This window comes from Syngnathoides biaculeatus, chromosome 17 (genome assembly GCF_019802595.1).
Source record: "Syngnathoides biaculeatus isolate LvHL_M chromosome 17, ASM1980259v1, whole genome shotgun sequence".
Classification (NCBI taxonomy): domain Eukaryota; kingdom Metazoa; phylum Chordata; class Actinopteri; order Syngnathiformes; family Syngnathidae; genus Syngnathoides; species Syngnathoides biaculeatus.
Genome location: NC_084656.1, coordinates 2,305,741 through 2,319,073, shown reverse-complemented (window position 1 = coordinate 2,319,073; position 13,333 = coordinate 2,305,741). Strand labels below are relative to the sequence as shown.

At 41.1% G+C, this 13,333-nt stretch overlaps 1 protein-coding gene across 5 annotated transcripts in view; it reads right to left on the bottom strand.

Moving 5' to 3' along the window:
* The window catches only part of chd1 (chromodomain helicase DNA binding protein 1), a 97,938-nt gene that overhangs the window by 19,680 nt on the left and 64,925 nt on the right, over positions 1 to 13,333 (bottom strand). For all 5 annotated transcript variants that reach the window (XM_061847601.1, XM_061847606.1, XM_061847602.1 and 2 more), the window contains exon 32: positions 106 to 284. In XM_061847601.1, the coding sequence (XP_061703585.1) occupies positions 106 to 284 (179 nt within the window). The remainder of the gene's footprint in view (positions 1 to 105; positions 285 to 13,333) is intronic.

Here is a 13,333-nt window from a genome sequence, read left to right as displayed (position 1 = left end):
CCTTTATATTGATTAGTTTAGAGAGAGGCCAAATTTGTATTCAGTGTCTGGCAGGATTGGTTGCAACTTCTTGAAGACTTGTAACAGAGAAAAAAGCATGCTTACTTTCTCCACTGCTTAATGAGGTCAGGATTGGAATATTCCTTCAGACACTCAGTGATGTGGTCTCCAATCTTGATGAGACATTGCCTGGTATGCTCGAGCTGCTCTCGCTCAGAAAGTCCCTTCTCCGGCCGGTCCAGCTGTTTCAGGGCGGCTTTCACAGGCCGCATCCTTTCTTTACACTGAAACATTCAAAATGAGAATGGTAACTATTGATTCTTTTTCAAACAACTGATTGGATAACTGATATTTTCAGATAATTTTTTAAACAGTAACCAACATCACACCCTGGCTCTTTAAGGCAACAACTTCTTTTGATTTGTTGCTGTTATGAATGGTTAAAATTGTATGATATTTTGTTTAATTCTTTTCTATTTTACTTTGATAAAATCGGAATCACCCATGCCACCAGCATGAATCCCCAATCTAATCACTCTGCCCTCCTTGATTCCACGTACACCCAACACACAACTCTGTTAAAATTCTCTTTGCACACCACAAACCACCACACACAATATTATCCCACTGTATGTCACTGTTTTCTAACTTCATTGTTTGTATGTTACCCATCAATGTGCCCTGAAATTTGGAGTATATAAATATAACAACCACTGCCTTTAAGAACATTTGTCAACCAGACACCAAAAAAAAAAAACCCCATAAAAATAATCAAAAAAGGAAAAACAAAGAATGCATGGTCCAATTCTTTTTAAAATGACACACAGATTTTGTGTCACACTGAACATTCATGTCTTAGAATATCAATGGCATTCGTGCACGGGCAAAAACAATTAAGATTCTAGATTATATCACTACATTTAAAATAGACCTCTATTGCAAGAAACACATCTTACACAACCAGAAGAAAAATGCCTCATTCCCAAATTTCACTCAGGTTTTCTCGGCCCTTCATAATTGACCCCTCCGTACAGGGCACTTAACCACGCCTCCTGACGTGACGTCACGCCACGTGCGCTGACGTCAGACAAACAATTAGGAAAAATATCGCCGCAGCAAGAAAGGAATGGAGCAAAACTGTTTACCGGCTGATTTCTCACTCGCATTCTTGATTAAAAGGCCACGGCATCCAAGCTGGAGTTTGCCAGAAGACACCTGAAGGACTCTCACACCATGAGAAAAAAAAATGTCTGGTCTAATGAGACGATGGCTAAACTCTTTGAGTCCGAGATTATGCAGATCTCTGGCCTCTGATTGGTCAGTGACGCGGATTGCGCAACATCCACAGAGGGGTCAATTGTAGACAGAGGAGTCTCAATATTAGACCATAACTTTTTACAATAACTAGTACAGTATCAGATCTAGAAGGCTGATATATAATTATACATGCTACAGCATTTATCAAGCTTTACACATTTGTTAATGTATACGAGTGGTTTTCAAACTGGGGGGCGTGGCGTCATGACGGGGGCAGGGTGCGGATTGTTTTGGCCACCCCTGACAGTTTTACAATCCCCCATTTCCAGTTTTCAGCGACAACGCTTTTACAATTTTCAGTGCTAGCCCCCTCCAAGTTAATAAGCAAAAAGGTGGACTTGCCCCAAAAAAGTTAAGACCACGGATGTACCGGTGTACGCTTCAAACTTGTTTTTCCACATGCGCTTTTGTTAAATTTGTTAGCCACCGACAGTCACCACAAATAAGATTTCACAAAGCTTTACATTACAAAGAGGAACCAGACAAGGATGTCCACTCTCACCAATTCTATCTGCAATATTCTTCGAACATCTTGCTATAATTATTATTTTTATATTATTATTAATATTAAACGCATCTCTTCACTAATGACAGAACACGAAATGAATCTACATGGAGATATTCTTCTTTACTTACAGGAACCCAAGCATAGTTTTTTGGGAGTTTTCAGTCTAATTAAAACATTTTCACAAAAAGACTCAACTGGACAAAGTCAACAATACTCCCAATAACAGCAAACTCATGGTCTCCTGAAGGTCAAATCCCAGATTACCCTAATATTTAGACATTAATATTCCATCAAAATTCACAGACCAAATGAATCTAAATCAGGTACCACTTCTAGAAAAAAAAGTTAAGACGCTGGAATAACTTGCTGATAGGGAGTTTTCAGTCTAATTAAAACATTTTCACAAAAAGACTCAACTGGACAAAGTCAACAATACTCCCAATAACAGCAAACTCATGGACTCCTGAAAGTCAAATCCCAGATTACCCTAATATTTAGACATTAATATCCCATCAAAATTCACAGACCAAATGAATCTAAATCAGGTACCACTTCTAGAAAAAAACTTAAGACGCTGGAATAACTTGCTGATAGGGAGTTTTCAGTCTAATTAAAACATTTTCACAAAAAGACTCAACTGGACAAAGTCAACAATACTCCCAATAACAGCAAACTCATGGACTCCTGAAAGTCAAATCCCAGATTACCCTAATAGTTAGACATTAATATCCCATCAAAATTCACAGACCAAATGAATCTAAATCAGGTACCACTTCTAGAAAAAAAAACTTAAGACGCTGGAATAACTTGCTGATATTATTACTGGGAATATGGCTGCCACCGGGATGAGCATTGTGTCCAGTCAGATTTACGCAACTTTGCACTTTAATAAAACACTTTTTCCGACTGGTATTATCATCAAAGTGATTAATATTATTTTTAATTTTGATAACGATACCTATTTTAAAATGTGATTTTTGGTGTTAGTGGCACTTTAAACGTGGTATTCTGTGTGTTTGCAATGGTTGATGATGATTGAATATTGGGGTTTTTATGTGGAAGGGGGCATGTCCAATTTTGTTGTGTTTATATGCAATGATAAAAAATGAAAACTTGGGAACTTGGAGGTGTACAATATTCTATACTGAAGGCAACCATTTTTTTTAAATTATATCTGCACAAGATTTATCAAACAACAAAGCTGGATCTGAAAATCCTTTTTGAGTGGTGGGCCAATAGGTAAACCAAGTTGTGGTGGCCCTATTAGAAGCTGAACTGGCGTTGTTTATTCATTATATTAAATGTTAAGCTTTAGTGATTATTTCATATTTAGCATTTTGATACTGTATTAGTTGAGACCATTTAAGGAATTTGACAATTGCACTCATGACTCTGGTGACCCCACTAAAGCAAGGCATTAAAATTGGACAAAAATTTTTCAAAGAATAAATCAATTTCAAAACTATTAAAAAATATACTTAGTACTGATATTCCAACAATTATTAAGTTCATGCCTTGATTTTGTGTACACTGTACACTATGTACAGTGGGTACAAAAAGTCGTCAGTATTGCAGCTACTTGCTCAAATCATTAATTTTTTTTCCCCACTCAATGTACACACATCATCCCATATTCACAGTAAAAAAAATGAATTCTCCTGTTTTATTCAAAAAGAAAAACTGAAATATCACAGGCATAAATATTCAGACTCTTTGGTCAGTATTAAGAGGAAATAGCCTTTTGACCTACCATATCTTCCGGACGACAAACCACTACTTGTTTCAGTTTCTGTGAAACCTGAGGCATAGTTAACGACGTGGCTAAAACTTTCTTTTTGTCGCTAGTGGCTACAAGTTTGAAAGTACAACAAAAACCTGTTTGAACGAAGTAATTAAAACGTGGCCGTTCCCTATATTGCACTTTGGTATGGGCATGGGCAGATCCCTCTAATGCGTAGAAGAATTTCAGTGCATTTCATAGAAGAATAATATACCTCAATTGTGCATAGAAGACTGTAATTTCTCCAAAATATTGCACAAATTTTTCAAAAAATATTTGTAAAAAGTTAATACAGCGCATTTATTTCGGTATGGATGAAAAAAGTACAAATCACATAGTATAGTCGTATACAGGTATTAAATTTAGGGCCGACGCGAAAAATTTAGGGCCATCGTGGGAAATCAAGAGTAAAGAAAAAAGACTCACCCAATGGTGCCATCGGCTGTTCCTGGTTCAAAGGTTCCAGTACCTCAGTACCTGTGACAGTGATCACCTGTCGCCCCTTGTGGTAGTTCTCATTGATATGACCATTGTCAACGTCTTCACATAACAGTATACAGAAAAACTGATTCTAACTACAATTGCAACTATATACACAAATGTCTTCTACTGATGTCTGTCTCAGCACCCCTATTCTGGCTTTTTGAGCCGACCCAGTGTCTCCTCTATTTGCTGCTGCAGAGGTGCCAAAGAGGCTCTCTTGTCCTTTGCTCTGCCTCTGAGTGCATTGGGCTCTGTGATAAACCTCAGCTTCCTCTTTTCTTCTGCCTGCTCAAACAGCCTGTCAGCCTTCTCAATAAGCGTTGATATGTCAGTCTCTATTCTGGCTTTTTTGGCTTTGAGGCAGTAGAGATGAAAAGTGGGCAGCGATGCCAAATGTAGCCAGGTACGAAGTCTTCCTTTCCCCACAGTGGTAGTTTTTAGCAATGTCACTGTCTGGAAACATGACTGCAAACAATTATTTTCAGAAGATTTGTAACTGTAATGGTTGCAGATCACTTTTAAAGTCCACACAATCTCTGCCTTTAACGAGTCCGCCTTCGTGTATTGAACTACGTTCATAGAGCCTGACTTCTGGCTGGTTGAAGTCGATGGCTGGACAACTGTAGGTGCGCATGCACTGCTAGTACCACTGCCTGAAGTTGATGCTTCACTATCTTTATATTTTAGAAACAGATTGATACCAAAGGAAGATGAGAGAATGTTCGCCAAATCAGCGTGTCTCCTTTTTTTCCGGTGCGACTCCAGCGCTTTGACGCCCATCTTTCCTAGCTGGTAGCTCTGCTTGCACAGATGGCAGAAAAACATGTGCCCATCTTTTGCATCTCGACACACCCAGCTTCCAAACTCCTTACTTTCAACCCAAGAATCTTGAAAAATGCACTTCCCCATGATACAAGTTGGATCGATGAAAGACGTAACAAAGACGAAGTGAAATGCCGACTCACGTAAACGAACAATGGAATATCAACGACAAGATGGCGACTCGTTGTCAACACGGTGACTTCCGTTGACAATTTCCGGCTGTTTTAGACGCCAGACGGATCGCTATTTTTTTTTAAATAAAAGATAATTTTTTTTTCGGGAGAATTTTGGCGGTCGAGGACCTCCCTTTGATTTTTTATAATTTAAAGCCTTTTTAGGGGCTTGACCGGTTTTCGCGGAATTTAAGTACTTTTAGGAGCCCCTAAATGCACCTTCGAAAATTTAGGGGGTTTTAGGGAGTTTTAGGGACGCGTGCGAACCATGACAGTGAAAGATGGTACAGATTACAGCCGAATGGAAGGGGGGGGGGGGGGGGGGGCTTTGCGTTGTGCAACCCAAACTCTTGGGATTAAAAAAATATTTCAAGTCATCAATGATGAGTTCCACAGCGATGCACCAAATAAAACTACTATGGATCTTTTTCAGATTCGGGATGAGTCATAATGCTTCTTTTGAAGGCTTACCCAAGGATGTATAATGTAGTGGATAAACTGCACTAACATTTTATGCACAAATATTTATTGCAGTGTTGAATAAACAATCTGAAAGAGTTTAAATTTTTAAGACTGAAAAATGTGTTAACAGTATTCATAAAATGTGTTGCCATCATTGAGCATTTAATTTTAGTTGGTTGAGCGATTCAGTTCTGACAGTTACAGGGACCAGGACAAGTAATATCGGCAAATTGGTGGTGCGCATTATACATTGGTAGAAGGGTTTTCCTGATTTTTTTCGGTCAACCTTGTGGGTGCGCATAATACTTCAGGGGGCATTATACATGAGAAATTATGGTACCTCAACTACAGGTAGAAGAATCTAGGTCAATTGCACGTAGGACAAGGCAAAGCTACTTCGAGCGTGTGTTGAAGACAAGCTCGGCTGTAGTTTTTGGTGCCCTTGAAGCAGGGGGCAGAATAACACAAATATATATTTTTAATTCATTTAAAAGCTTTCAGAAAAATTGCCTGCATGCAAAGGTCTTCCTTTTCTGAGTTCTGCCAATAAATCTTAAAAGCCTGGTGCAGTGTGAATCAACAATCAACATATTTCGAAAGGATGGATGGTTGCATATCCCCTCCCAGAGCAGTCACCTTAACGCGGTGGAGGTGTTTGTGTGTCCCGATTATCCTAGGAGCTAAGTTGTCTGGGGCTTCATGCCCCTGGTAGGGTAACCCATGGCAAAAAGGTCCTCGGTGAGGGACCAGACAAAGTATGACTCCAAAACCACTATGACGAGTGCAAAAATTAAATCTCCGTTTCCCCTGCTGGGACGCGGGCACCGGGACCCCACACCAGAGCCAGGCCTGGAGTTGGGGCTCGTAGGCGAGCGCCTGGTGGCCGGGCCTGCACCCATGGGGCTTGGCCGGGCACAACCTGAAAGGGTAACATGGGTCCCTCTTCCCATGGGTTCACCACCTGGAGAGGGGAGATAGGGGTCGGGTGCGATGTAAGAATTCTGGTCCACTTTCCAGTGTTTTAGGATGGGGAAGCAGTGGACCGTCAACACTGTGTATAGCGAGGATGGAGCACTGCTGACCTCAACTCGGATGTTGCGGCGAGAATACTTCGAAGACCTCAATTCCACCGAAACGCCTTCCCATGAGGAAGCTGAGTCTGGGTTCTCTGAGACTGGCACAGAGGTGGTTAAAAAGCTCCTCAGTGGCAGGGCCTCAGGGGTGGATGAGATTCGCCCGGAGTTCCTAAAGGCCCTGGATGTTGTGGGGCTGTTCTGGTTGACACGCCTCTTTAACATCGCTTGGACATCAGGTACAGTGCCTCGAGATTGGCAGATTGGGGTGGTGGTCCCCCCTTTTTTAACTATAAGAGGATAACACTCCTCAGGCTAAGTAAGGTCTATTCAGGGGTGCTGGAGAGGAGGGTCCATCAGGAAGTCGAATCCCAGATTCAGGAGGAGCAATGTGTTTTTTGTCCTGGCCATGGAACAGTGACCGAGCTCTAAACCCTCGGCGTGATCTTTGAGGGTGAGTATGGGGTATCGAACCCATGGATATGGGTTGTTCGGTCCCTGTGCGACTGGTGTCAAGAGTTTGGTCCGCATTGCTGACAATAAATGGACTCGTTTCTAGTGAGAGTTGGAGTCCACCAAGGCTGCCCTTTGTGACAGATTTTTTTTAATAACTTTTAGGGACAGAATTTCTAGGCGCAGCTGAGGCATATAGGCTGTCCGGTTTGGTAGCCTCAGTATCGCATCTCTGCTCTTTGCAGATACTGTCGTTCTGCTGACTTCATCAAGCCGTGATAACCAATGCTCACTGGAACAGTTTGCAGCCGAGTGTCCAGCGGTTGGGATGACAATCAGCACCTCCAAATCTGAGTCCATGGTCCTCAGTTGGAAAAGGGTGGCATGCCCTCTCCGGGTTGGAAATGAGATCCTGCCCCAGTGAGAGTTCAAGTATCTTGTGGTCTTGATCACGAGTGATGGAAGAACACGAGCTGTGGGTTGTGACCGAAAGAACAAGAGCCCAGATACAAGTGGCCAAAATGAGTTTCCGATGCAGGGTGTCCTGGTTCTTCCTTAGAAATAGGGTAAGAAGCTCGGTCATTCGGGAGGAGCTCAGTGTCGAGCTTGGCTTGGGAACGCCTTGGGATCCCTCCGTAAGCGCTGGAAGAAGTTGCTGGGGAAAGGGAACTCTGGGTATCCCTGTTGAAGTTACTTCCCCCATGATCTGACCCAGAAAAGCGGTAGAAAATGGATGGATGGACAGTTAGATGAGAACAGCACAATTTTAGCAGTAACTCGAGATGAAAATGAGCGACAGAGAGACTGAAATGATGTATGATGGAGACCTGAACAGCTTTTACTGTGGATTTGAAAAGGACACTTTCCCACCCCACACTATCGACCACATTTAACACCTTTATGAGTTCTTGGTTGACCATCCACAAACAGGACGTGAGACAAATCTTCAAACAACAAAAGATTAACAAAGAGGCAGGCCCAGACCTTATTCCCCATCCTTCCTCAAAGTCTGTGCGGCCCAACTTTATCCAGTCTTCTTTGCCCTATGTTGCATCTCAATGTATCGCTTTCACCTCTCTTCAGTCCTCTGTGTCCCACTTCTTCTTCGCTAACCTCTTTCCTTGTAAGACTTCCTGTATTCAGGGGTTCTATCACCAAGTCTCCTTCTCCCCTTTCTGACCAGAAGACATAAGTACTCTCCTGCCTGTCTCTCTGATCACCTTGGCTGTAGTCCAGTCTTCCGGGAGCTCCTCCTGTTCATCGAGAGCCTGTCTCACCTCTTTCCGAAAGGGTGCACAACATTCTTCCTTTCTCAGCTTCCATCACATTGTTCTCTGCTCTACCTTTGTCTTCTTAATCTTCCTCCCCACCACCAAAGTCATCCTACACACCACAATCTTATGCTGTCGAGCTACTCTCTCCCATACCACTACCTTACAGTCAGTAACCTTCTTCAGATGACATTGTCTGCACAATTTTGTTCTACTATATTTATTTATATTGGTTTAACCATCTTTTGGAGTAGTATCTATAGTATATAACAATAAAGGCTTTTGATTGATTGATTTTCTGTTGCAATCTACGGGAGTAAATAAGTTCCACCAGGATTTGAATTTGAAATGCCACAGAAAACAGGATTTGAATTTGAAATTTAAAGTGATCACATTTTCAATAGTTGCTACAATTCGCTGTCTAAAATTCACCATCTCTGGCACCAGTCAGGGTTACTTCAGGTCAGAACTGAATAGCCAGCCAATCGCAATTACGCTTCCTTAGTCACATGACGTCACATATCAAGAAAGTGTAACTGGATTGGCTGGCTGTTTTTTTTTTGTCTTTACTTTTAGAAAACGTGCAGTGCATCAGGAAAGTGTTCACAGCACTTCATGTTTTTCAACATGCTACAGGCACCCCTTAAATTTCTTCACACAAACTCATTAATGACAATGTGAAAAATTAAAAACTAAGCTATCACATGTACTGTACATACAGTTGAAGTCAGAACTTTACAAAAACTGTGCAAAAACACTTCATTTTTTTTGTCTCACGGTTTTAGGTCAAAACAGACTAAACCTAATGTTTCAGGTCAGTTAGCATCACCAAACCTATTTAATTTTGTTAAATGCCACAATAATGACCAAGATAATTTCTTAGAGAATTTTATTTTATTTTCTCAGAGGTAAAAAGTTTACATACATATCATTCCTTCATTGAGTAGCATTTCCGTGAACTGTATGAGTTGGGTCAAATGTTTAGGGTCACCTTCCACAAAAAAACTCTGTCTAGTCTTCTTTATTTGGTGCAGGTCATCATTTTTGCTTCCTCCACTTTTGCACCATTGATTCATTAATGTGGAATTTCTCTCGCTGCTGCAGGATTTCCATGTCCTATTGCATGACTGATTGACTTAATTTTGAACTCTGTCTTGTAAGAGTGTCTCTTGAAAGGAGCCATTTTGGGTTGTCACAAACAAATGGTGATATTGGAATTGGAATTCCTCTTTTCCAGTTCTTACCACTGTTACTTCAGCGACAACGTCTGACTACGGTAGCCATGATTAATCAAAGTTGAACCATATATAAGGCGCATCATATTACAACGGGGACAGCCGGCTTTTGAGAGAACTGAGGGCTTGTAGTTGCGCCTTATTGCCGTGAAAATATGGTACATCTTCAGGTGTGATGTCAATTAACCCACGTTATCAGTCAACCTATCAGGAGCTCCCCAAGCCATGACCTCATCATCTGGGCTTCCCTATGTTCTTAAAGACAGTACTTTTTGTGAACATAAACTTGACCTTGAAAAAAATAATACAGGTAAGTGATTTGACTGAATTAAAAAAAAACTGAAAAATAGCTGGGGGTCTGGACACCGCAAGGATGATCGAAGGATGATCAATTATAAAGTGCAAGTTTTATAAGTTGTATTATGAATTAATTATATCTAGTAAATCTATAAATAAATGCTATTCCGTTTTCAAAATGTACACAATATGATCGTTCATTATTTAGGTGCATACCTTTACCCCAAAAAATTACAAATTCAAATACAAATTCATCTAAGGAAACTACTAGAAGTAAAAATAAATTGAATTCAAATTTGCGTCATGCCATGCAAGCGTGCTTTCATAGCGTGTATATTGCATCAGACGTATGCACTGTGGTCACATCAGTGTTATCCATTGAAGCTACATGCCTCATGAAAGATTCAGATTACAGCATTTACATTCCCATCAGAACATTTTTAAGAACAATTTTGTGGTTTTGCAACCTTACAAGAAAATGTCAAACAAAAAAATACATTGCTAACCAAACCAAGCCAACTACTGTCGCTTCCAACTTTACTTCATTTTTTTTCTAGGTGTAAAACTGAATTCTTCTTTGCAGAATATCCATTGTATGTTGAACGCTGAATGATGTTCCACATGTGTTACACATTTGATCAATCAACAGACATCTATCAAATTTTCTGCCTCGCTTGCAAAAGTTGGAAATGAACGAGTGTGGATTCTGGCACGGGTTACGGTCGGAATATTTCAGATTGAACTGAACTGATTTTTTTTTTAATCTATGCAATTTAAAAAGAATTCTGCCTATAAATGGAAAAATCACACGTTTGATCATATAAAATTCTGTAAGAATTTCTCTTCTTGTGGCATTTCACAAAATTAAATAATTTTGGTGATCCCGATTGACATAAAACAGGACAGGTTTAGTCTAATTTGACTTCAGAGAGTGAGACAAAAAATGAAATTTGCACAGTGTATGGAGTTTTGCCTATTCCTTTTTGGATCACCTCTCAAACGCCATCAGATGGAATGGGAAACATCTGTGTACAGTCATTTTCAGATATCTCCATTAATGTTTGATCGGATTAAAGTCATTCAGAGCTGTCCTGAAGCCACTATTTCGCTTTCTTGGCTATCTGTGCAGGGTCGTCGTTCTGTAAGAAGGTAAATTTTGGATTCCTCCAGACATGAAGACTAGCATTCATACCCAAGAGATTAGCCATCGTCTCATTAGACCAGACATTTTTTTTTTCTCATGGTGTGAGAGTGCTTCAGGTGTCTTCTGGCAAACTCCAGCTTGGATGCCGTGGCCTTTTAATCAGGAATGGCTTCCGTCTGGGCACTCTACCATACAGACATGATTGGTGGAGGGCTGCAGAGATGGTTGTCCTTCGGGAAGGCATTCCTCTCCCCACAGAGGACTGCTGGAAATCCAAGAGGGACTAACAGGTGCTTGGTCACCATCCTGAATAAGGCCCTTCGCCCCCAATTGACCCGTCCGTGGATGTTGCACAAGCCGCGTCACTGACCAATCAGAGGCCAGAGATCTGCATAATCTCAGACTCAAATCTCAGACAACGCTGGCTGGATGGTCCAGTATAGCTTCTGTTGGCGTTTTATCGCATATTTGGGTTCTTTAACAATAGATATGGTTAAGAGGTGTAGTCACGGACTTTATAATAGTGACGACAGGTATCCTGAAAGGCTAGTTGGTGGAGTTCAATTCGTACCCTTTCCAAAACCGAAGACCCAGTACAAAAAATGTCTTTGATGGATCAAACTTTGTGCAAGACCGCATCATCAACTGAATCCATCTAAAATCAACCGGAACAGAAGACAGAGTACGAAAAATGTCTTTGATGGATAAAACTTTGAGGAAGACCGCATGATCAACTGAATCCATCAACCGGAACAGATATGTTTGCACGAAGGTAAACCCTAAATTTGATTTTCAATACATGTCTCATATAAATGAATTAGCAGTTCTTCGCTTGCATAACATAGCTAAGTGTGAATGATTGACGCACTTGATCTGTGTTGAGCGATATTTTGCGATGATCTGACTGCACAAACGTCTCTGTTCGCCGCTCCCGAGCGAAGCTAAACCGGACTTTGTTTGTTTGCACGAAGGTATGCCGAATATTTGATCTTCAATACATGTCTCATATAAATGAATTAGCAGTTCTTCGCTTGCATAACATAACTAAGTGTGAATGATTGTCACACTGGATCTGTGTTGAGCGATATTTTGCGATGATCTGACTGCACAAACGTGTCCCATTGTTTGCGGCTAATTAGCTAACCTAAACCGGACTAGCAGTCCTAAAAGCCTTCGACGTGCACCAAGACACCAAGACTGAAGGAAGGATGTTTGAGGACACTAAAGTAGTGATTGTCGTACTCGGTCGGGACTTGCGTAGGTTTGGCACTAATTCAAGAATAATTATTGAGGGGAGCGCGTGACGTTACACAAAGAAAACGAGAGAAACAACTCGTAAATCAAGCCTCGCCTTCTTTTCCTTCATACGGTGGTTCACAAACGGCTATACAGATACATATACAGATTCTGCACACAAGTGTGATATGTAACACGAAAATAGGAAACTGTCAATGACGAATTCGTCTTTGGGTTATAATATATTATATTATGTGGCTTCTCGGTCTTCCTCTGACTCTGGAAAGATCTCGCGCTAATATCAATGGTTCTCCGTCGATATGCATGTAAATACCATTGAAATACCCCTCGCTGAAATACTTGAACCCTGCTGTCTGCTTTTCAACGATATTTCACTGTTAGCTAAGAATGCGAGTGAGAAATCAGCCGGTAAATCGGACAGTTTCGCTCTATTCCTTTCTTGCTGCGCCAATATTTTTCCTAATTGTTTGTCTGACGTCAGCGCACGTGGTGTGATGTCACTTCAGGAGGCGTGGCTAAGTGCCCTGTACGCAGGGGTCAATTCCTCAGTTTAGACGAAGGGCAAGCACTAGCAAAAACTTCTATTTATGGATGATTGAGGCCACTCTGCTAATTGGAGCCTTTCAAAGCAGCAGAATTTTTTCTGTACCCTTTCCCAGATTTGGGCATTGAGACATTTCTGTCTTAGAGGTCTACAGACAATTCCTTTAACTTCATGCTTGGTTTGTGATGTAACATGTGCTACCACCTGTGAGACCTAAGGTAGATGGTGTTTTCCTTTCCGAAATCATGTCCAATCAACTGAATATACCACAGGTAAAGGATGATCAGTGGAACTATGATGCACCTGAGCTCAATTTTAAGCTTTGTGGTAAAGGCTGTCAATACTTACACATGAGTTCTTAGTTGTTGTTTTTTTTTTTAAATTAAAAAGTTCGCCTGCAGCACGGTGGACCAGCTGGAAATGATTGGCCTCACAGTTCTAAGGACCCGGGTTCAACCCCGGCCCTGCCTGTGTGGAGTTTGTGCTTGCGTGGGTTTTCTCCAGGCCCTCCGGT